The 26,432-nt window shown below is 35.4% G+C and overlaps 1 protein-coding gene across 5 annotated transcripts in view; it reads left to right on the top strand.

The window, feature by feature from the left end:
• PEX7 (peroxisomal biogenesis factor 7) overlaps positions 1 to 26,432 on the top strand; it is a 90,158-nt gene that overhangs the window by 12,592 nt on the left and 51,134 nt on the right. For all 5 annotated transcript variants that reach the window (XM_089921655.1, XM_089921656.1, XM_089921657.1 and 2 more), the window contains exons 6-8: positions 19,575 to 19,681; positions 21,331 to 21,444; positions 22,695 to 22,750. In XM_089921655.1, coding sequence (XP_089777781.1) covers positions 19,575 to 19,681; positions 21,331 to 21,444; positions 22,695 to 22,750 — 277 coding nt within the window. The remainder of the gene's footprint in view (positions 1 to 19,574; positions 19,682 to 21,330; positions 21,445 to 22,694; positions 22,751 to 26,432) is intronic.

Here is a 26,432-nt window from a genome sequence, read left to right on the forward strand (position 1 = left end):
CTTGATTGAATTTGGAAACTCTCTTCAGTGGCCGATTGTGGGGCGTCAGGGTGATGCGATGGGTTTTCACATCAGTTAATATGGGGCTAAGAATGTCTAACTTACGGGGTTGTTGTCAGCATGAAATAAGGAAACATGTAAAATGTCTAGCACACAGTCAACCTCCTTTGCTTGATATTTACCCTCTTTTTAGGGATAGTCTCTTTAATTCATTGCCACTAAGCCATAGCAAGAATATGTTTGGTATAATCTTTTTTCCTAACTGTTTACTTTTGATTCATGTCAGCAATTCTAAGATAAATCGGGTACTTATATTTATATGTCTCTATGTTTTTTGTAGAGAAAAGTCATTTTATAGAAATTTAAAATTACACTCTGTACTGTTTGCATAAGGATTTACAAATTTGGTTTGTTGGCCGATTCCTAAATCGTGTATAATCTGAACAATCTACTTTATATAGAATTTGAAGAGAAACATTGCACAGTTTCTCTGCAGTGCCATTTAAAACAGCTTGGTCCACCTGCCAAATGGTCATTTAAATAGCTGTCCTCATCTTCACTCGCCCCTGGCTGCTCTGGAGTGTGTCTCCCCTGGCCATTTACCTTCTTCTCACACCCTGTAACCCTGCCGTCACAGCTCTTGTACTTTTCTCCTCTTACCTTTTCTTTCTGCCAGTCTATCCTGTCCCCCTTCTGTTGTCCTGACTTTACATGAACAAGTTCAGTGGAAGGGTTCTTCCATAAGGTGATGGGGAGTAGAAGCTGAGATAAGAAGAATAACACTCCCTTCTTCCCATGGTTAGAAGGTAGAATCATTCCCAGTGGGGAAACAGTATGTTGGAAGGCATTTAGAGGTTATATTCATGTGGTTAAGGATATGGAATATTAATTCTCAGTGATATTATATCTGTGATAATATCTGCCACAGTATGACTTTTCATACTGTGAATTTTATAAGCACAACTATTAATGAATAAGTATGGTTAATTAATGATTAATTAATGATTAATGGTCTGTCTTAGGCAGATCATAACCAGTTATAAATCTTTCAAAGTTGGGAACCAGTCTAGCTCCTTTTATTAGCTACTGAGCTGCTTTGCTTAGATGGCTTTATTTTTGGTTGGTTTATCAGAACAAAGGTTGAGTAACCGTTATAAGAATGTGTTAATTAATCATAAATATTTGTGGTGATTGACAAGATAATATCAGCTCTTTATTTCTTGCTTCTTTTATAACTTTCAAAAAATAAATTTATGAAGAGAAAACAGAAATGGTATCTCGATAATTCCTATATACGTAGTAAAGAAATTTAAACAAAACAGAAACATGCCAAGTAAAAGTAAGTGCTCAATCCCCTCCTCCTATAGAACCACTGTTAACATTTGCTTGTATTCCTCCATAAAAATTCTTATGCTCATTCCAGAATATAAGTTCAAAAAATTAAAAATATTAATGGGGAATATTCTTCAGGAAAAAGTCAGATATCTTTAAAGGCTGAATTTGCTTAGTGATGTTAGGTTTTACATGCTTATAGGTATAAAACTTTTGTTGTTGTTGAAATTGTAAAGGAAAATAGTTTTGCAATTTTGAGTCAGAAAATCTTCTGTCCCAAATTCATTTTCCCCACTGAAAACATTGTTATAATAAAACAATTTTTGATTGTGGAGATTTCTTAGTAGCTGTAGTCCAGTATTACAGCTGAATTGAGTGAATCATACCACCATTCAGAAAGAGTTCTTAGACTATAGGTTTAAATACACTTGATGGAAGAGAACATCTCCCAATTATATATTATGAATTATACATATGCATTTATATTATATATTTAAGTTTATAAAATTAAAACAAATCTAAAGTAGAAAAAGAGGTACAACAGGTTTCTTTTATTTGATATACCACCAATAAACATTTGTCTAAAGAAAGATTTCTGATACTATTTCCTTCCTAAAAGCTCTGATACCTTAAAATATATTGCTTCACTTTTCTTTTAGATAATTTGTATAATGTATTGAGTGCCGTTAAAGCTGTAAGAAGCGTAGAAATAAAACAAAGGTGAGCAATTTAATTGGCGTAAGCAAGGGCAGAGTTTCTTTTCTAAGGCTGCCTTTTTGAGTCACTTTCATCTGCCTCAGAAGACACATACTGGGAAGGAGAAACTGGTATCTGCTCAGGGTATTCCAGTGTAAGGAATGATTCAGTTAGACCATTTGGGAAAATGTATGCACAAATATAATCTATATGACACTTGTTATTTTCCAATGTGTTTATTTCAGGGCAGCAACACCTTATAGATTAGACAAAACAATAACAACTTTCCCGGTCTAGATTATGTCAGTTTATTCTGATAATGAGAATGCTGATAGTGTCAAGGTAACAGTTATTTTAAGGTTTGGACCTTGAAATGGTGAATGGATGTGTCTCCTCCATCTGTTAGAGGTTTGCCAATTCCATGAATGAAAAATTACAACTAATTGTTGTTTTGATTTGTGTATTTGATTACTAGGACTAGTGAACACATTCAGTATGTCAACTGGCTGCCGTAGTTGTTCTTTTGTGAGTCACCTGTTCATGCCTTTGGCCTGTTTTGCTACTGAGAGCTGTTTGTTGTTGTTTTTCTGTATTGATGTACGAGCTCTTTTTTTTTTTTTGTAATACGCGGGCCTCTCACTGTTGTGGCCTCTCCTGTTGCGGAGCACAGGCTCCGGACACGCAGGCTCAGCAGCCACGGCTCACGGGCCCAGCCGCTCCATGGCATGTGGGATCTTCCTGGACTGGGGCATGAACCCATGTCCCCTGCATCGGCAGGTGGACTCTCAACAACTGCACCACCAGGGAAGCCCTGAGCTCTTTTTATATTTAGGAATTAGTTCTCTGTATCTTACGTCTGTTACAAATATTTTCCCAATTTTTTTCTGTCCTTTAACCTATTTATTATATTTTAATTTTTACTGTATAAGCATTGAAACTTTTTGGTAGTCAAAACTATCAATTTTTTGCTTGATAGGTTTCTGACTTTCATTTAGGATGAATAAGGAGTTGGCTCAGTGAAAAGTGGGAGGCCTTAGATGGCATAGCAAGAGAGAACATTCCAAGCAGAGTAGTATATTCAAAATTAAGAACTTGATGCGTTTGAGAAACTGAAAGAGGGCCAGAGGGACTGTTGCCTAAGAGGAAAAGGGTAGTAAAAATGAGGTCAGGATCACAGGCAGGGGCCCAGATCATGCCTTGTGGGCTGGATTCAAGACTCTGGATTTTATCCTATGGACAGTGGGAAGACATTGAAGAGGTTTAAGCCTGGGAGTGATATGATTAGGCTTGCATTTTTAAAAACCCATTTTGGCTGTTGTGTAGAGAATAGTTTGGAGGTGAGCCAGAGTGGTTGCAGAGAAAGAATTAAGAGAGAGATGAAGGCATGGATAAGGATAGTGGCAGAAGGGATGGAATAAAGTAGGCTGATTTGAGTGGTATTTTGAGATGATTTTATAAGATGTGGAAGAGGTGGGAGAGGGATGAATAAAGACTAAGTCCTAGATTCTTGGCAAGGACAAATTCATGGATGGTAATGTCATAACTGAGATAAGAAATACATTTGCAAACGAAGATCTTGAGTTAGTTTTAGAGCACGTTGAGCCTGTGGGATACACATGTGGGGTTGTCAATAGCAGGAGTTTGGAGCTGAGAAATCAGGCCTTATGAATAAAAATTGTGTCGTTGGCTCATAAATGGGATCTAAAGCCATTGCAGTACATCAGAGCACCCAGGAAAGACTAAATAGAAGAAAGCTTAGAATAGAGCACAAGTTGGCAAACTATTGCCCTCAAATCAAATGACCCACTGACAGTTTAGGTAAATAAAGTTTTATTGGAACACAGTCATGCCCATTCATTTATATATTGTCTGTCTATGTCTGTTTTCATGCTATAGTGGCAGAGTTGAGTAGTTATGACAGAGACTGAATGACCCTCAAAGCCAAAAATACTTACAGTTGGGCTCGTTACAGAAAATGTTTGCTGACCCCAGGTATAAGTCTCATTTGAGGGGAGATAAAGGGATGGAAGGTCTTTTGCACAGTGTGGTTATTTAGGGGAGGAGAGAAGGCACAGTAGCAGGGGAGGGGAAGAGTGCTTCCTGTATTGTCTCCTCATTTCATTATCTAGCATCTGAAGATAGGCAATTGGTAGGATAATTGCTCCTTTCTTGCTAATAAGCTAAATCAATGCCCTGAGATGTTGAATCATGTTGAGTGGGTTCCACAGGAAATATAATATCACAGAAATCCTTTCTATTTGTTATGTTTTTTAATTCTAAAACTTAAAAATGACCAAATGTCCCTGAATTCTGAAGTATGACTAAGTTGGAGAACCTCAGAAGTGGAAACCTCCAGGTAAATTGTGAACAGACAAATATGTCCCATTTAGATTAAGCAATTTTTTTAGATCCTAAGATAATAGTGAATTATAATAACTTCTGTGTGTAGAGGTTCAGTTAACTCAGAAAATGTTTTGTTTGCTGATTAAAATTAATAGTATTTTCTAGAATGAAGAAAGGTACACTGATAAAATTATTCCTACTATTTTTAAAATTTCTAAGTTGTAATTTCTCAGTCCATAATTTGAACCAAATCTTTTCTGAAATATCAAGTCTTTGGGGATGGGACCAGTAATATATTTTTCCTTGTCACATTTCCTTTTCCAAGCCTAAATTTCTTCTTTGATTTTTTTCAGTCTTTCTGTGGCACAACTAGCCATAAGGCTGGGTGTGTATTAAGTAAATGATAGCAATATTAACACACTTGTTTGAATTAACTAACCCTTTAGCCTGCATATATAACGTGAGTTAGTCATTTTTATGCTTTTAATGGAAATGCTAATGAGTTTCATGTTGATAGTGAATCAGATCTGCAAGATGACTGCAGTTAAGCATAATGGTTATAATTTGACCATTTTATAATTTTACTATTGGTGAAAAGCCCTAATACAGAGACTGTTAGTACAAGTTCAATTAAAATTCTTGTAAGGATGTGAATTAGTTTGACATTAACATCATTTTCTTAGTGTAGGGATGCCCTTTCGTCTTATATTCTACAGTTTCAAAGTATTCGCCTCAAACTCTGGAAGGAATTAGTGGTATAGAATAGATCCATCTTCAGAATGAACTGAAACATACTTCTCTTCTAGTGAAGCAGAGAAGGCATGTCTGCTAGGAGCTCTAATTGGTAGCATTTGTAATAAACTAGAATTAATAATGAGTATAATTTAGAAAAGTATTAATAAATAAAACCGTAAATTACTGATACATTTAAAAAAATTCCTTTACCTTACTATTGCATGTAATTTTATTAATTTGTATTATTATTTAAGGCCCCCAAATTATCTTTCTTTGTTTTTAATTGTTCTTTTACTGACCATGACCAAAGGTAAAATCTGATAGCGACAAAGTCAGGCAGGGGGAACCTACAAGATGGCGGAGGAGTAAGACGTGGAGATCACCTTCCTCCCCACAGATACATCAAAAATACATCTACATGTGGAACAGCTCCTACAGAATACCTACTGAATGCTGGCAGAAGACCTCAGACTCCCCAAAAGATGCCTGAGGGCAACCTACATGCAGAGGCGGGGCCAAAACCAAAGGTGAACCCCAGGAGCTGTGCGAACAAAGAAGAGAAAGGGAAATTTCTCCGGGCAACCACAGGAGCAGCGAGTTAAATCCCCACAATCAACTTGATGTACCCAGCAACTGTGGAATGCCTGAATAGACAACAAATCATCCCAAAACTGAGGCAGTGGATTTTGGGAGCAACTGTAGACTTGGGGTTTGCTGTCTGTGACTGATTTGTTTTTGATTTTTATGTTTATCTTAGTATAGTTTTTAGCACTTGTTATCATTGGTGGATTTGTTTATTGGTTTGGTTGCTCTCTTTTTTTTTCATTATTTTTATTTTAATAATTATTTTTAAATTTATTATGTTTTTATTTCTTTCTTTCTTTTTTCTCCCTTTTCTTCTCTTTAAAAAATATTTATTTATTTTTGGCTGCATTGGGTCTTCATTATTGAGTCTTTGTTGCTGCATGCAGGCCTTCTCTAGTTGAGGTGAGCAGGGGCTACTGTTCGTTGCAGTGCATGAACTTCTCATTGTGTGAACCTGCAACCTGCGAAAAGGAGACCACAGACACAGTAAGTTAAACAAAATGAGAAGACAGAGAAATATGCAGCAGATGAAGGAGCAAGGTCAAAACCCACCAGACCAAACAAATGAAGAGGAAATAGGCAGTCTACCTGAAAAAGAATTCAGAGTAATGAGAGTAAAGATGATCCAAAATCTTAGAAATAGAATGGAGAAAATACAGGAAACTTTTAACAAGGACCTAGAAGAACAAAAGAGCAAACAAAGATGAACAACACAAAAAACAAAATTAAATATTCTCTAGAAGGAATCAATAGCAGAATAACCGAGGCAGAAGAACGGATAAGTGACCTGGAAGGTAAAATAGTGGAAATAACTACTGTAGAGCAGAATAAAGAAAAAGGAATGAAAAGAATTGACGACAGTCTCAGAGACTTCTGGGACAACATTAAGTGCATCAACATTTGAATTATAGGGGTCCCAGAAGAATAAGAGAAAAAGAAAGGAACTGAGAAAATATTTGAAGAGATTATAGTTGAAAACTTCCCTAATATGAGAAAGGAAATATTCAATCAAGTCCAGCAAGCACAGAGAGTCCCATACAGGATAAATCCAAGGAGAAACATGCCATGACACATATTAACCAAAGTATCAAAAAATAAATACAAAGAAAAAATATTAAAAGCAGCAAAGGAAAAGCAACAAATAACATACAAGGGAATCCCCATAAGCTTAACAGCTGATCTTTCAGCAGAAACTCTGCAAGCCAGAAGGGAGTGGCAGGACATATTTAAAGTGGTGAAAGGGAAAAACCTACAATCAAGATTACCCTACCCAGCAAGGATCTCATTCAGATTCAATGGAGAAATTAAAACCTTTACAGACAAGCAAAAGCTAAGAGAATTCAGCACCACCAAACAAGCTTTACAACAAATGCTAAAGGAACTTCTCTAGGCAGGAAACACATGAGAAGGAAAGATCTACAAAAACAAACCCAAAACAATTAAGAAAATGGTCATAGGGACATATATATCGGTAATTACCTTAAATGTAAATGGATTAAATGCTCCAACTAAAAGACATAGGCTGGCTGAATGGATACACAAACGAGAACCATATATATGCTGTCTACAAGAGATCCACTTCAGACCTAGGGACACAGACAGACTGAAAGTGAGGGGATGGAAAAAGATATTCCATGCAAATGGAAATCAAAAGAAAGCTGGAATAGCAATTCTCATATCAGACAAAATAGACTTTAAAATAAAGACTGTTACAAGAGACAAAGAAAGACACTACATAATGATCAAGGGATCAATCCAAGAAGAAGAGATAACAATTGTAAATATTTATGCACCCAGCATAGGAGCACCTCAACACATAAGGCAAATACTAACATCCATAAAAGGGGAAACTGACAGTAACACATTAAAAGTAGGGGAGTTTAACACCCCACTTTCACCAATGGACAGATCATCCAAAATGAAAATAAATAAGGAAACACAAACATTAAATAAGTTGGACTTAATTGATATTTATTTATCAGAAAACAACAGAATACACATTTTTCTCAAGTGCTCATGGAACATTCTCCAGGATAGATCGTATCTTGGGTTACAAATCAAGCCTTGGAAAATTTAAGAAAATTGAAATCGTATCAAGTATATTTTCCAACCACAACACTATAAGACTAGATACCAATTACAGAAAGAAACTGTAAAAAATACAAACACATGGAGGTGAAACAATATGCTACTAAATAACCAAGAGATCACTGAAGAAATCAGAGGAAATCAAAAAATACCTAGAAACAAATGACAATGAAAACACAATGACCCAAACCGATGGGATGCAGCAAAAGCTGTTCTGAGAGGGAAGTTTATAGCAATGCAATCCTACCTCAAGAAACAAGAAAAATCTCAAATAAACAACCTAACGTTACACCAAAAGCAATTAGAGAAAGGAGAACAAAAAAACCCCCAAATTAGCAAAACGAAAGAAATCATAAAGATCAGAGTAGAAATAAATGAAAAAGGAATGAAGGGAGCAGTTTCAAAGATCAATAGAACTAAAAGCTGATTCTTTGAGAAGATAAACAAAATTGATAAACCATTAGCCAGACTCATCCAGAAAAAAAGGGAGAAGACTCAGATCAACAGAATTAGAAATGTAAAAGGAGAAGTAACAACTGACACTGCAGAAATACAAAGGGTCTTGAGACATTACTACAAGCAACTATATGCTAATAAAGTGGACAACCTGGAAGAAATGGACAAATTCTTAGAAAAGCACAACCTTCCGAGGCTGAATCAGGAAGAACTAGAAAATATAAACAGACCAATCACAAACACTGAAATTGAAACTGTGATTAAAAATCTTCCAACAAACAAAAGCCCAGGAACAGATGGCTTCAGAGGCGAATTCTATCAAACATTTACAGAAGCGCTGACACCTATCCTTCTCAAACTTTTCCAAAATATAGCAGAGGGAGGAACACTCCCAAGCTCATTCTACGAGGCCACCATCACACTGATGCCAAATCCAGACAAAGATGTCACAAAGAAAGAAAACCACAGGCCAGTATCACTGATGAACGTAGATGCAAAAATCCTCAACAAAATACTAGCAAACAGAATCCAACAGCACATTAAAAGGATCATACACCATGATCAAGTGGGGTTTATCCCAGGAATGCAAGGATTCTTCAATATACGCAAATCAATCAATTTGATACACCATATTAACAAATTGAAAGATAAAAACCACGTGATCATCTCAATAGATGCAGAAGAAACTTTTGACAAAATTCAACACCAATTTATGATAAAAACTCTCCGGAAAGTAGGCATAGAGGGAACCTACCTCAACATAATAGAGCCCATATATGACAGACCCACAGCCAACATCATTCTCAATGGTGAAAAACTGAAACCATTTCCTCTAAGATCAGGAACAAGACAAAGTTGCCCACTGTCACCACTATTATTCAACACAGTTTTGGAAGTTTTAGCCACAGCAATCAAAGAAGAAATAGAAATAAAAAGAACCGAATTGGAAAAGAAGTAAAACTGTCACTGCAGATGACATGATACTATACATAGAGAATCCTGAAGATGCTACCAGAAAACTACTAGAGCTAATCAATGAATTTGGTAAAGTAGCAGGATACAAAATTAATGCACAGAAATCTCTTGCATTCCTATACACTGATGATGCAAAATCTGAAAGAGAAATTAAGGAAACACTCCCATTTACCATTGCAACAAAAAGAATAAAACACCTAGCAATAAACCTTCCTAAGGAGACAAAAGATCTGTATGCATAAAACTATAAGACACTGATGAAGGAAACTAAAGGTGATACAAACGGATGGAGAGATATATCATGTTCTTGGATTGGAAGAATCAACATCGTGAAAATGACTATACTACCCAAAGCAATCTACAGTTTCAATGCAATCCCTATCAAACTACTAATGGCATTTTTCACAGAACTAGAACAAAAAATTTCACAATTTGTATGGAAACACAAAAACCCTGAATAGTCAAAGCAATGTTGAGAAAGAAAAATGGAGCTGGAGGAATCAGGCTCCCTGACTTCAGACTATACTACAAAGCTACAGTAATCAAGACAGTATGGTACTGGCACAAAAACAGAAATATAGATCAATGGAACAGGATAGAAATACCAGAGGTAAACCCACACACATATGGTCACCGTATCTTTGTTAAAGGAGGCACAAATATACAGTAGAGAAAAGACAGCCTCTTCAATAAGAGGTGCTGGGAAAACTGAACAGCCACATGTCAAAGAATAAAATGAGTACACTCCCTAACACCATGTACAAAAATAAACTCAAAATGGATTAAAGACCTAAATGTAAGGCCAGACACTATAAAACTTAGAGGAGAACATAGGCAGAACACTCTATGACATAAATCATAGCAAGATCCTTTTTGACCCACCTCCTAGAGAAATGGAAATAAAAACAAAAGTAAAAAAATGGGACTTAATGAAACTTAAAAGCTTTTGCACAGCAAAGGAAACCATAAATAAGGCAAAAAGACAGCCCTCAGAATGGGAGAAAATATTTGCAAATGAAGCAACTGACAAAGGATTAATCTGCAAAACATACAAGCAGCTCATGCAGCTCAATATCACAAAAACAAACAACCCAATCCAAAAATGGGCAGAAGACCTAAATAGACATTTCTCCAAAGGAGATATACAGATTGCCAGCAAACACATGAAAGAATGCGCAGCATCACTAATCATTAGAGAAATGCAACTCAAAACTACAATGAGGTATCACCTCACACCAGGCAGAATGGCCATCATCAAAAAATCTACAAGCAATAAATGCTGGAGAGGGTGTGGAGAAAAGGGAACCCTCTTGTACTGTTGGTGGGAATGTAAAGTGATACAGCCACTATTTAGAACAGTATGGAGGTTCCTTAAAAAATTGAAAACAGAACTACCATAAGACCCAGCAGTCCCACTACTGGGCATATACCCTGAGAAAACCATAATTCAAAAAGAGTCATGTACCACAATGTTCATTGCCGCACTATTTACAATAGCCAGGACATGGAAGCAACCTAAGTGTCCATCGACAGATGAATGGATAAAGAAGCTGTGGCACATATATACAATGGAATATCACTCAGCCATAAAAAGAAACGAAATTGAGTTATTTGTAGTGAGGTGGATGGACCTAGAGTCTGTCATACAGAGTGAAGTAAGTCAGAAAGAAAAATACTGTATGCTAACACATATATATGGAATCTAAAATAAAATTAAAAAAAAGGTTCTGATGAACCTAGGGGCAGGACAGGAGTAAAGACATAGAGAATGGACTTATGGACATGGGGAGGGGGATGGGTAAGCTGGGATGAAGTGAGAGAGTGGCATTGACATATATACACTACCAAATGTAAAATAGCTAATGGGAAGCAGCTGCATCGCACAGGGAGATCAGCTCGGTGCTGTGTTACTAGCTAGAGGGGTGGGATAGGTAGGGTGGGAGGGAGACACGAGGGAGAGGATATGGCGATATATATATACATATAGCTGATTCACTTTGTTACACAGCAGAAAGTAACACAACGTTGTAAAGCAATTATACTCCAATAAAGACGTTAAAAATAAATAAGTCAGGCAGAATTGTATATATTAGCCCTTTATTCAGGCTGAGTCACACACACTTCTTTGTATTACATTGGCCTTTTGTGTAGCATGTTATACATAATATTGACTCTGGATGTTATATATAGAGTATTCAGTGTGTGAGACTGAGTAGCAGAAAAAGACTGTGTGTAGAGTGTTAGCAGTATAATTACAAAACTTAAGTATCTCTACTTTGTAAATAGATAGTATATAAAAAGAGTCTTTTATCAACAGAATGTCCATTTGCTTTAACAGAAAAAAGAGACAGTTTAATGACATTACCTTCATGTGTTATATTAGAAATGAATGTAAATTGTGGTCATACCAGCCAGCACGTCTTTGGTTGAAAGTGAAAGAAATTCTGACCCAAACTGCCTTAAGGTAGAAGGTAATTTGTTTGCTCACATAGTTGAAATGTCCAGAATTACACCTGGCTATGTACACACAGCTGGATGTAGGGCTCAAAGACTGTTCTTGCTATCTCTTTTGTTCTATGTTCTGTTAAGTTGGTTTCAGTATCTGGTACCACATGATAGCAAGATGGCAGTAGCTCTAGCCCCTGCATCCTTTCTTGTTTCCGTCCAGTAGGAGAAAGTGGGAGATTCCTTTTCAGACATCTAAAAATGTTTCATTTTCTCTCATGGGCTCTGATGGCCTGTGTGGATGTTCCTAAACTAATCACTGTGCCTGGGAGAGGAGGCTGTAATGTGTTGATTGGCTTGGGCCTGGCTCAGCTCCTGCAGTTGAGAATGGGAAATGGGAGAGAGGTGGTACCCAGCTACATACACTGAGAATGGCAAGAGTGAATCCTGGTTAGGTGAAGAAGATGGATAAGGGGTCAATATGAACTAAATTGTCTGCACATCCAAGGCTTGGAATAAATCAGAAGGGATTTGACAAAAACCTAGCACTGGACCTGTGAGCTGTAACCTATGTTCCTTAAAAAAAACTGAATACAGTAAAGCCATTTTTCTGCCAGATTTTATGATTTTGGAAACTCATTGGAAGGTTTATTTATCAACCATTTGACATTTCCCTGAAATATTTCTTCATGATGATTTTTCCAATATTTGCCTACTCAATAAAGTTGAAAAGACTTAAAGTTTTTCTTCCACTCTACAAAAGGAGGGTTTGTGGCGTAGTAGAAGTTGGGGTAAGCTCTAAAGCTCTCATTGTGCCTTTGCCATTTCAAGACAGAGAAGAAAATTTGCTTACCAAGCTGTGTGCAGTGCACTTCTTTGCATGTTTTCTTTGCTTGACTTGTGTTTGTATATTTCCTATAGGGCATGTATATTCTTTGACATAGCTGAGCACCTTACACAAGCAAACACTAAAGATTTTTGATTATTATTATATAATATATGGGAATAACCATCTTACCAGAATTTTTAAAACATACTTAAGGTTAAATTTGATTGTTGACAGGGACATTGTCAGTGAGTCAGTCAGATATTTAGTGAATGTCCACCTGTGTCTGGGCACTGAAGATACAGTGAGTGTATAGTCCAGTGGGAAAGAGAGATGCTAAGAAAAAGCCTAGCAACAATAACGGTAAGGAGCATGAAGCTCTTTGAGGACGAGGGTACAGCACAGTGGTTAGGGGCATGGACTCTGCAGCCAGCCTCCCTGTGGTCAAATTCCGCTTTCACCACTGTTACGTGACTTTGGTCATGCTACTTAACTTCTGTCTCTTCAGTCCTCATTTAAAAAATAAGGGTGATAATAATACCCATGTCATGGAGTTTTGATGAGGATTAAGTGAATTAGTATGAGCAAAAGGCTTAGGACAGTGCCTGGCACAGAGTAAGGGCTCTCTGAGTGGTGACTCCTGTGATTAACCTGTGTGCTCAGAATTCTGTGGAAACGTAACAAAGGATTCTTGAGCTGGTTGGTTGGTCAGAGAAGCTTCTCTGAGGAAGTAGTGTTTAAACTGCTACCTTATGAAAAAGTAAGAGTTAGGAGATGAGAAGCGGGAAGCAGAGGGAGGGGATGTGGAGAGAGCAGGGCATATTTGAGGAAGATCTGAATGGCCTTTGCATACGTATGTGCTGTAAGGATTGAGAGTCTGCTTATCTAGAAACTAAAACTCTGAGAACGGAGTTTTAGAGTAACTTGCTCCAGGTAGAATCTGGAATGCATGCTTGTGTAATAACATACTAGTCCAGTGATCCTGAAACCTGGCCCACCAACAGAGTCATTGGGAAGCTTGAAAAAACAACAGAATTCTAGCCTTCATCTTAGTCCTACTGAATCAGATACCTCTGAGAAGTGTATGTATGTATGTATTTATTTATTTTTGGCTGCGTTGGGTCTTCCTCGCTGTGCGCGGGCTTTCTTCAGTTGCAGCGAGCAGGGGCTGCTCTTCATTGTAGTGCGCAGGCTTCTCATTGCGGTGGCTTCTCTTGTTGCAGAGCACGGGCTCTAGGTGCGTGGGCTTCAGTAGTTGTGGCTCACAGACTCAGTAGTTGTGGCGCACGGGCTTAGCTGTTCCACAGCATGTGGGATCTTCCCGGACCGGGGCTTGAACCCGTGTCCCCTGCATTGGCAGGTGGATTCTTAACCACTGCACCACCAGGGAAGCCCCAGAAGTATATTTTTTAATCACCCCAGCTGAGTCTAGTGATCAGCCTAATTTGGAAAGCACTGTACTAGTCTGTGGTGTCACTCTGTTTAAGATGCCTAAATAAATAGCTTATTTCTGTTGATGTAATGGAAATTGCATGTTTGTTTTAATAGAAATATACTCATCTCTTTAAAAAAAAACCCGACAGAATGGTTTCAGTGCTGAATTCAGAGAGGAAGTGGTTTCCTTAGATTGAGAACTCTTTAGTTTTTTTCCTCAGTTTTGTCAGTTATAGTTTGAGTTATATTATGGTCTTTATCAATTAATTCTCTTACTTTGCCTTCTTGCTTACAGATAAGAGCTTGCTATAAAACATACTGTAATCTTTGCATAAAAATAGTTTCAACTGCAGAATTCATGGTTGAGAAACCCAGTATTGTAAAATATTTGTCTTCACAAATATTACAAACGGGAGAAGCTTATATGATAGGCAGTCAAGACATAGTTTTATGTTGAATCCTGTGGCACATGTATAGCTAATTATGTCTTTCAACTGCTTATAACAGTTTATAGTTTAAGATAGTATATGCGAATGTAGCATTTGAGTTTTTCCAAGAATCTGGTCACCTTCAAAGTTGTATGGTATTTGCAAATCTAGACCTAAATATATCATTAGCTAAGTTAAGACAGACCAAAAGGGAGGAGTATATAGAGATTTAGATCTTCCTTAGCAGAGTCCTCTAAGGACATTGGTTTTGTTTAGTTCATGAAAGTTGTATTAGTACAGAATTCATATTTCTAAATTATATGAGATGAAAGGGAAGAATATTTGAGCTCTTTACATAAAGAGGATTAATATGGAGTAAACTTTCTTTTGAACAATGAAAACTAAATTACTGCTATTACAGACTCCATATAATTGCATAAATCATAGCCATGCCTGAATATGTGGAGTCCAGTAGTTAAAAAAAAAATCATTCTACTCTAAGAAAAAAGTCATATTACATCTGATAGGCATCTGGCATTTCAAATAAATTATTTGGGCCCAATATGCATCCTTTTTCTACTCATTTCACTTCACAGTTTCAGATTCACTGTTTACACTTATTCTCCTTACCCAGTTTCTTAACGCTGCAACTTGAATTAGACATAATAGTAGCCAGCACATCCTATACCATATTCTGCACTTAAATTCACTGGTTCTGCTGCCAGTGGCAAGTCTGCAACTGATAAGAGAAGCTGGTGATTCAGGTGGTTCTATGGCACTATCACATCTGGCTGACAATGAAAAGCCAGTTGTCTGGAAAATGTAATTTGAAAAATATATAAATATAGATGTCCTGGTGGCTAAAAGAGTTGAATGAGTCCTGGTACCAGTGGGCCAGAAGGTCCCTCTCCTACCTGGAAAACAAAGTGGTGAGGAGGAAGCGACGAATGTGTGCAGCAGAAGTGGAATTCTCAGCTCATTCAGAGCAGTTCTCACTTTTTTGTGCCCTTTAAATTAACGGCAAGAGGGGACAACCTAAGCCATGGTGTTTTTAAAAAGCATTGCTTGAATATGGTGGTGAAGAACCAAAATATTGTCCCAGAGTAATTTGAAATACACATATATAATGTATATAATATACATAGTATAACAAGACATTGTATAATACACATACAGAACAGTGCATAATCTTAAGCATGTGATGAATTTTCACAGTGAACACATCTGTGTACCAGCACCCAGATCAAGAAACAGAGCATCCCAGAGGCCTCCCTCACATCCTTCCAGTCATTACCCGACCCCCCCCCACTCGAGGGTGACTACTGAACTGCCTTGTAATAGCATAGATTAATGTTACCTGTTTTTATGTATTCATGTCTAGTTTCTTTTGCTCAACATTATGTTTTGTGAGATTCATTCATATTGTTGCTAGAATTACTAGTTGTTTCTTAATTTCCTAGTCCACGTTTATTGTAATATTTTGGTACTTTAAAGCATTCACATACACCCATAAAATGTAATTATTAGGAATGTAATTATTAGGATGAACACAAGCTCATTGAACTTTAAACAAAGCTTAGTCATGGTTATAGCAGACTTTATGATTTCAGACCTGATATTACATATAAATTTTTGAAAGCTAGTATACATCATTTAGGCATTTCCTATGTTTTAGTGGAAGGCTTGTGCCAAATTGAATCTTTTTCTCTGGGGCTAGGCTTTATAGAGTTTGAAGCTTCAGGTGAATTCCATTCACTGCTTCCATGATGATAAGGACTCGCCTTGCCTATAGGTGATAGAACTTGAGCAATCTTAGGTCTTTGTAGAATTTATTGAAAAGCAACCCCAAAAGGGGAAGCGATGCTTAAATGACCCCCGGACACATTCTCTGTCTCTAACCTGGACTTTTCTCTGCTTGTTGACTTGACTCTGCAGGCCAGCTTTCTCCATACAGTGAAACACAGGGCCGCCAGCAGCTTCTCAATTTTATAACCTGTAAATTCTACTGTGAGAGAGGGACTGACATTATTTTTTCAGTTATACTTCACAAAAATCCCAAGTAGATACTTTTGACCTGTCAGCTGTGGCAGGGGCAGAAAATGAGATAGTATGACTGGTCTTGCTTAGACCTGTCCTTGGCCAGTCGATTGTGTTGAGCCATAGGTCTTTCTAGAATCACGTGGTGAAAAGAGGGTGCTGTTCCTGGAAGGGTGTTGCTGGGCAGACCAAATCTGGACATCTACACCACCCTGCTGTAAACTCTGAAGGTTAGGGAAAGTCATGAAAGATCATTTAATCAAAGCTACTTAGACTTCTGAAAGAAATTCTACTGGCTGGTGGCTAGACCACAGACAGTGATTATAATTAGGACCCCTGAAATTTTGGGAGCTCTAGTCTATACCAATTCTGAACCATTTCCGTTTGGTACTTGCAAACTCATCATTCCGTCTCATCCCCACTGTCCTTAGCTAGATTCAGAAACGTTAGTCACTCTCTTCTATCAGAGTGGTTTTCAACCTTTTGTAAAGTAGGAGGATGATGCCTTTTAAATATAAAAAAAATTTAATCTCACACACAAACAATAGTACATATTTATGAATACATAAAAATGTTGTAGAAGTATTACCAAAACACAAACTACAGGGATGCACACCGAATTCAGGATTGTGGTAGGCTTGGGCAAGGAGGATGGGGAATGGGGTTGGAAATACAGTAGAGGTTTCAACACTGTCTGTTGTGTTTTGTTACTTTTACTTCTAAAATAATTGTGGGGCAAATATGACAGAATGTTATGTGTGTGTGTGTCTATTAAAATTTTCCCCAATTTATAAAATAATTAACGTATAAATTAAAAGAATAATTGCTCAAGGTTTCGCCAACATTGATCACGTGGCACTTCTCCTCCGACAACATTAGGGGGCAACGTTGTGTAGTTATAGTTCACACAGGCTAGGAAGCCAGGCGGCCTGGGTTCTGATTCTAGGCCCTGATTCCATTGTTTCCTCTCTGCTGACTTACTTCAGCTCCATGTGCTTCAGTTTCCTCATTTGTAAATTACTACAAAAATTACTTTTTATGTTATCAAAATTTTTACCTCACTTGCTGTGATGTTTTTAAAGTTAATATGTTCATCTCTTGGTATCTGTTGGCGATTGGCTCCAGGACCCTCCCAGGATATCAAAATCCCTAGATGCTCAAGTCCCTTGTATAAATTGTCATCATATTTGCATATAATCTATGCATATCCTCCTGTATACTTTAAATCATCCCCAAATTATTTAAAATACCTAATACAATGTAAATGCTGTGTAAATAGTTGCCAGCACAGCAAATTCAAGTTTTGCTTTTTGGAACTTTCTGGAATTTTTTTTTCCTGAATAGTTTTGGCCCATGGTTGGTTGAATTCACAGATTTGGAACCCACGAATATGGAGGACTGACTGTACATGTAAAATGCTGACCAGCATTTGGCATATAGTAAGCACTCAATAAATATTAGTTATTATTTGTTCATGTTATTAATAGGGACAGGAATGACTTCTAATCATGGTTATGTTTTGTTATTTTATTTTTAAAACTTTATCTCATTTCAACTTTATCAGGCAGATTTGTTTTTGTTGGGTTTTTTTGAAGTATAGTTGAGGTACAATGTTATATAAGTTGCAGGTGTACAATATAGTGATTCACGATTTTTAAAGGTTATACACCATTTATAATTATTATAAAATATTGGCTATATTCCCTGTGTTGTACAGTATATCCTTGTAGCTTATTTTATGCCTAATGGCTTGTACCTCTTAATCCCCTACCCCTATATTGCCCCTCTGCCCTTCTCTCACCCCACTGGTAACCACTCATTTGTCCTTCACGTCTGTGGGTCTGTATAAGGCAGATATTTTATCATAGGTGAGGAAGGTAAGAATCCAGGATGTTAAGTAACTTGACTAAACGTCAACAGCTACCAAATGATTGAGCTGGATTAGAACCAAGCTCTGGAGCTCCAAAGCCCCCATGCTTAACTTCTACATTTCATTACCACCAGCAATTTCATTCTTATCTTTCTTAAACAACTTGTAAAGAAATCAGAAAAAAATGGTCTAAAACTCTTGAACTTAGGTAAATGACATATGATTTAGAATTGGGATGATAGGAAATTGTATGTAGGTAACTAAAGGAAATTTTTAAAATTTAGCATTTTTATATACCACATATTAGCGTATCTACTATATTCTAGAGACCATGCTAACGATTTACAGAAACTTTGTTACACTAAATTCTTATACCATTCTGCATGTAGTCATTCTGTTTCTTTTTTGGAAATGAGGAATCAGTCTCAGAGATATTACATAACTTCTGCAGGGTCAAACAACTACTAAATGGAATCAAGACTATGCCTGCCATCACATTGTTGTTTTTTTTTTTTTTTTCATTAAGCTGAACTAGCTTTCTCACATGATCAGTTATTGTTTGTAATTTAATTTTGATGTAGATATACGTATATTCAGGGTTTTTCATCTGGTCATTGTTATTTCCTCATAGTTTACAAAATTGAAGGCAAACAGCATGTAAAACATTTAATCAGGGTTGACTTTGTTCAGCTATGTGATATAAATCATTTTTGTAGTAATTCAGAGTATTATCTGTAGTAATCAGAGTAGTTCAGAGTATAATCATTTTTCTAGTAATTCAGAGTATAATGACAAATTTTCTCAACTTGTTTTTTCCAAGGTGAAAAATATACCTTTGGATGGCCCTTTAAAATATAATAAATGTAAAAGCTAAGATTTGAAAATTATCCTTTTCAACTTGGTAGATTTTGCACACGTTTAACCGTAAAACTATTACCATTTTGTTTCTTAGAGAATATGCTGGTATAGGGTGCTAACTTTATTTACAAGAAACAAAGATTTTCAGGGCCTTTTCCTATCCTGAAGAAAAATGCATTGGGTGTGTGTTTAATCACTGCTATGTTTGTCTTAGTGTGAGATTTAGATTTTCCTGCTTTCAGTAGATCTAAAAACATTATCATGGTGCCTTTTTTTTTTTGTAGTTCATCACTTTTAGTAGGCCTTATGCATTATTATAGAACAAAAACAATGTATATGTGTATATGATATATAGGTGGCCGTATCCTGATAGTGAAAGTGGTGTGTTTTCCCCTGACTTGTTGTCATGGGTACCGAATATCCAAGTGGTGTGATGGAAAGTGATCAAGTCTTCCTCTTTCACCAGGTGATCAGACTTTGAGAATTTGGGATGTGAAGACAACAGGAGTCAGAACTGTGGTTCCAGCACATCAGGCAGAAATTCTGAGTTGTGACTGGTGTAAATACAATGAGGTACCTTGTCTGGTTCTATCCTGAGCTACTGAGCCCTTCCTAATGTTGAAATGTTTTAGATTTTATTTTATCTTTGTTTATGTGGACTTTGATAGTGTTTATGGACCATTAAGTTAAATTCAGTCCCTTTCGTTTCTAATTGATGATTGTGAGTGACCTGCATTAGCATTAATTGGATTTAAGTGCACATAAAACAGGCTGAATAAGAAACAGAAATTCTCAAAAGTTCAATAGTGCAGCCTTACTTGTTTATTTGGGAAACTGCTTTACAACTTACGTAATTTTTTACTTTATTGCTCTTAACCCTGCCAGTTTGTATCATCTTTTGCTTTCATTTCTTGTTCATTTTGCTAGTGAGGCTGCTGAACTACTTGTAACTTGATTTTTAATTTGACAGTCCATCAGTTTTTAGAATTTTCTGTTTTCTCTTCCCTTATAAGCCTAACCAAGCTTCATGTTTCTGTGAGATAGCAGTGTCCATTTGTAACTTTTTGCAGAGCTTCAGCTAACTATATGAGCATATGAATTAGAAATAGAAATGGATTAAATATGTGTTGATATGCTGTTTAAATATGTTTATGTACCTGAAGTAGTCTGTTGACTATGACAAATAAGTATAACATATGCCTTATTTTTCCCACTTTTAAAGTAATCAGTGAAGGTTAAGAGAACATTGTATCAGCTGAGTTCTTTAAATAGAAAGAAATAAAATAGATTTAAAAAATATAGAACATATTCAAAATAATACTTGATTTTAATAAAATTTTCAGTGCTGATGACTACAGTTCAAATCTCTCTCGTGAATTTTCCAAATAGGAAAATGAAATTGTGGGCTGTGTGTTACACTTTTAGGAATTCTAAAAAAGTTGCTGATATATACTTGAGAGTAGTTTAAAAATTTTTTTTTAAATCATTGCAGCTTTTTTTCAGATGAGCTTATATTGAAGCCGAAAATGTTCAGACAATGGATTACTGCCCTGGCTGATGTGGAATGGGGCTGAGTGTGGACGCAGCTCTTGGCCTCTTGCGCCATGAACTCTGGGTTCACCTGGGGTTCTAGATAGCAGAATTTATAAAACCTGACTAGATAGGAGACTTACCACTTTCTGCATAAATTCTCAGATAGTGTTACATATTATATTAAGACATGGCCCATGAGAGTTGAGAGCAGTGATTGATTTAGAATTAGAAAAACATAAAAATTTAATTTATACTTTGCACTTTCAAATATTTGTAAATTAGCAGGCCTCTTGCCTTTTAATGCTTGGTAGAAACCTCAGAGGATGCTGAAAAGAAGGGTGGGCTCGTTTGTCAGGTATAATTTTTAAAATCTTATGTTCTTATTAATATTCCTAAAAGTAGATTGGGAAATCTACAATGCTGTTTGAGACTATGCCTTTTTCTGTTGTGTATAGTGTTCCATCATATGCCTAAAGCATATTGAGTTCCTTTTCTCTCAAGTCCTACTAATTTTTGCTTTTTGATGTATATTTTGACTCCTTTCTATAATGTTATATAACTTTTCAAGAATGACTCCTGGGATCAGATTAAATAAATACCAGAAAATAGACACTGTTTCTAGTAGGAAAGCTTGGGTACTGCTTAATTGCAAAGACGTCACACTTTACTTTTCTCTGAATTGTTTTCAGAATTTGCTGGTGACAGGGGCAGTTGATTGTAGTTTGAGAGGCTGGGACTTGAGGAATGTACGACAGCCAGTATTTGAACTTCTTGGTCACACCTATGCTATTAGGAGAGTGAAAGTAAGTTTTTATCTTTTCTTTTTATACATAGAACAAAAATATAAATATATTTAATGAAGTATATATAAAAGGTGTTTAGGGGCTGGGTTATTGATTCTTTTTTATGCATGTTTTTGTTATCCAATGAATGATAATGAATATTGAAAGCTAAAATTGGGTAAAATACTGGAATAATTATTGAATGAATTGTAATAATGTAGTCAAGCAGTACTTAGGATTAAATAAAAATGTTTTTCTCATTCTGTCATTCCCATTCTACTCTTCCTTTTAATATTTTTTAACTATAGTAATTTACTTTTAGTATTATATTCTTTACAATTTTTCATTCAGTGGGAAGATTTCTTTATTTTGTTGAAACTTGCACAGAGAGAGAGTTAATTCTTTATTTTCCCTAACATGATTGTATATATGAATGTTCTCAGAAGTTTAGGGTAGATACAGTTTTCCACTTTCTAAACAGCAGAGGATGAGGTAACTTTTTTCTGCTGATCCCCTCAAATTTGTCAGGTATAAGGTGACTTAAGTTAGTTTCCCAGCTTTTATTTAGGTAAATTTTGCTAAGTCACTGTGGAAAACATCTTATTAAAGGACATTTCCCAATTTCATTCTTTGTTTTTTTACATTAAGGATAAAAAGGTACCTTTTTGATCTTTTCATTAAGATAATTATGTTATTCCTATTTTAAAAATTCTAAATTGTAGTTAATATTTTAAATTTTACTGGTTACAACTCAACATATGAGACACAGTGCCCTGATTTTTTTTCATGGCACACAGGTTTTAGTAGTTAAAAAACATTTTCTATATATATTTCACAGTGCTTCTGAGAATGAAATAGGGTAATGTAGTGAAAGTATTTTGCAAACTATGAAGAGCATTCAAATGTAATTATATTATGTGTATATATAACTATTAAAGTACTGGTAAGAAAAACATGGAAGAAATAAAATTGCAATGGGCAGCCTGGTAAAACATGTTTATTACTAAATACTACTTGTCTTTAAATTTGCAGTTTTTGACCTTGATATCATTTTCATTAGATGTGATATACAAAGAACATAAAAATTATTTTAAAACTTTTAACATTTAAATGTTTATTTGATACTTGTGCTAATAGCAATCATAATATATATTCACAAAATTGGTTAAGTTAGATGAACTTTATTATAATGTTCATGGGAATGACCTTATGAAGTAGCATGTTATAATTACAGTTAACCTCAAAAAGGGTTTTTTGTGTTTTTTTTGTAGTTTTCACCATTTCATGCTTCCGTGTTGGCCTCTTGCTCCTATGATTTTACTGTAAGGTACAGTGGCTTTTGATATGTTTCATTGTGAAATACGAAGTACCATTTGCCTCATTGCAGCTTTTCTGAAGGGTAATAAGTTATCTTACTAATATAAAAATAATCTGAGCTGAGCACATAAGAATATTTGCCACTGAGATTAATATTATTTTTTTCTGTTTTTATGATCTGGCCACATATATGAGTAAATTCTTTAGTATTTAAAGGTTAGCCTGATTGCTCTGTTTAAAAGCCTTTTTTCCTGACAGTTGTTCCTTGTAATATCTTCCTATGCTATAAATTGAATAGCCAGTATCTTTTAAATTAAAATTTTAAAAATTACGAAGTTTTATTTCTTCAGTCTAATTATGTGACTCTTAAGGCTAAGATTGTTATATATGAAAAAAATCAGCATGAGTGTATGTATGTTTGTGAATATATATATATGACTGTGTATGTATGTGTATGCACATGTGTATCTATGTATTAATATGTGTATGTGTATCTCTAATGATACCCCCAGTTCTGATCCCACACCACACAGGGTTCATTCTACTTTTTCTCCTTTTCCAGATTTAAAACTCCTGATTCTTATTATTCACAATATATTTACCTATTTGCTACCCTAGAATTCTCGGAAAGTAGTTTAGAAATCACTGTATATCAGTTCATAGAGATCTTTTTCATTCTGTATAATAACTTCATTATGTAGACGTACTATAGTTTATTCAACTAGTCTCCTACATATGGGCATTTAGCTCGTTACAAATATTTTATAAATAAACAGTGCCACAATGAATAATAACCTTGTAAGTACATACATTCACATCACTAGAGAATTAGCTTCAGAATATATTCCCAGATGTGCGATTGCTGGATTAAAAGGTAAACATATACATATATATATATATATAGTTTTGTTAGATATTACCAAATTCCCGTCCATAAGGAATATACCAGTTTCCATTCCAAGCAGCAGTGTTTGAGACTCCCTGTTTCTCTACCATCTAAAGATCGTTGATTCTTTTTTTTTTAATTAATTAATTTATTTATTTATTTTATTTTTGGCTGTGTTGGGTCTTCGTTGCTGCGCGCGGGCTTTCTTTTAGTTGTGGCGAGCGGGGGCTACTCTTCGTTGTGGTGCACGGGCTTCTCATTGTGGTGGCTTCTCTTGTTGCAGAGCACAGGCTCTTGCCACGCAGACTTCAGTAGTTGTGGCATGTGGGCTCTAGAGCTCAGGCTCAGTAGTTTTGGTGCACGGGCTTAGTTGCTCTGCGGCATGTGGGATCTTCCCAAAGCAGGGCTCGAAGCCGTGACCCCTGCATTGGCAGGCAGATTCTTAACCATTGTGCCACCAGAGAAGCCCCAAGATCATTGATTCTTTAGGGGTTTCCAAGTTTGTGATCATATCATCTATAAATATAGTTTTATATCTTCAATTCCAATTCTGATGTCCCTAATTGATTTATCTAATTGCATTGATACCTATATTACAGTGTTAAATAGTGTTATAGAGGATGTCTTAATTCTTGTATTAGTAAAAATGCCTCTAGTGTTGCCTTGTTAAAAGTAAGATACTGACTTTAAGACAAAGTGTATATATTTATTTATCATGCTAAGAAAGTATGCATCAACTCCAGTTTTCTTGAGTGTTTTTTTTTTTTTAGAGTCAGGAATTGATCTTAAGTTTTGTTGAAGGCTTTTTCAGCATCTATGGAGATGATCATGGGTTTTTTTTTGAGCTATTAATATAATGTATTATATTAATGGATTGAACCAACCTTGCATTCTTAGACTAAATCCCTCTTGTTCTTTGTGTATCGTTATCTTACTGTGGTGTTGGATTTTGTCTGCTAATATTTGATTTAGAGCTTTTACATCAGTATTTGAAGGTGATATTGACCTATATGTGTATGTGTACCTCTAATCATACCCCTCATTCTGATCCCACACCACACAGGGTTCATATAGGGTTTTTTTTCTGTTTCTTTTTTTAAATTTTTGGTTTGTGTATCAATGTTTTAATTGCTTCATAAAAAAGAATTAAGAAGTTTTTCTACATTTTCTAAGCTCTGGAACAGTTTGTGCAACACGGAGGGTATTGGGTTTTTGAAGCATTGGTAGATTTTCCCTGTGAAACCATCCGGGCATGGCTCTTTTTGTGGAGTATTTCTTGATAACTTTCTTTATTTCTTCTATGGAAACTTGTCTGTTTAAACTTTCTATCTCTAATGGGAGTTTAGGAAATTATCCTTTGCTTATAGGTTTTCACATTTATTTATACGGATGTCTGTAGAGTCATGACTTTTTAATTTCTTCTGATTCAGTGGTTATTTCACTATTGTCATTTCTGATTTTGTATATATGTGATTCCTACTTTAAGTTATCTAATGGCATGTTTATTTTGTTATTTTTTCTTCAGCATACAAGATTTTGATTTATGAATGAGAACCACTGTTTTTCTATTCAGTACCTCATTAATTACTGCTTTTATCTTTATTTCCTTCTTGATACTTTCTTTTGGCTTACTTTCTTTTTCCAACTTTTGATCTGGGAATTTACTTATTTTTATTGTTTCATTTTGTTAATAAAGTGTTTAAGGCTATGAATTTTCTTCTAGTTTTCATTTCAATTGTAACTCATAAATTCTGATATATAATTTTTTTCATTATCATTAAAAAAATGTGTAACTTCTATTTGTATTTCATCTTTCCCCCAAAAGTTGTTTAGTAGGAAGTTATTTAATTTCCATATGAAAGTGCCTTTTAATTTTTGAAAATTTGTTAATAATTTCTACTTTTATTGTGATCAGAAAACACTGTTATTAGTCATTCTGTTTTATGGAATATGTTGATTTTTTTGTGGAGGAGAACCTAATAAATGATCAATTTTTGTGAATGTTACATATGCAATTGAGAAGAAGGTATATTGTCTATTATCACATTGTAAAGTTAAATATATAACCATAAGCTCTACTAATTGATTATGTTATTTGGATCTTCTGTATCCTTTCTTATTTTTGGTCCACTTAATCCATTTTGTACTGAGAATGGAATGTTAAAATCTCCTATTATCAGTGGGTTTCTATCTATGTCTCCCTGAATCTCTTCTAGTTTTGAGTTCATAAAGCCATATGCTGTATTATTTGGTGCATAGATATTTTCAACATACATTAGTGAACTGAGACTTTTAGCATCAAAAAGACTCTTTCTTTGACACAGCTAATTGCTTTTTAGTTTTAATTATGCTTTATCTCTTATTAGTATCATTGCCTCTGCTTTCATACTATTCCCATCTTCCAGGTATACCTTTTTCCGTACTTTTATTTTTAGTTTTCTTGAACCATGTTGTTTCTGGTATGTCTTTCATACAGAGCATATATTTGGGTTTTGCTTGGCAAGCTAAATCAAAAATCTTTTTATTATAATATGCAAGATTAACCTATTCATATTTCTTGATAAAAATATGTTTGATAGCAAGTCTGTCATATTATTTTATGTTATGATTATTATGTGTATTATGTTCTGTTCATTGTTTGTGTGGTGTATTTTTTTGTTGTGCTTTGGGGGTTTTTTTTGATCTTTTATCAAAAAATTTATATTTAGGTAAGTTTTTTTCTTTGTTTCAGTGGTTTCCTTTGGTCTTATAAATTTTGTAATGCTTTTATTCCCTTTGTTTTACTTAAACTTAAAAAAAAAACACC

The sequence above is a fragment of the Delphinapterus leucas genome, chromosome 12 (genome assembly GCF_059928025.1).
Source record: "Delphinapterus leucas isolate spDelLeu-1000000601 "Yukka" chromosome 12, BTC_Dleu_Yukka2, whole genome shotgun sequence".
Classification (NCBI taxonomy): Eukaryota; Metazoa; Chordata; class Mammalia; order Artiodactyla; family Monodontidae; genus Delphinapterus; species Delphinapterus leucas.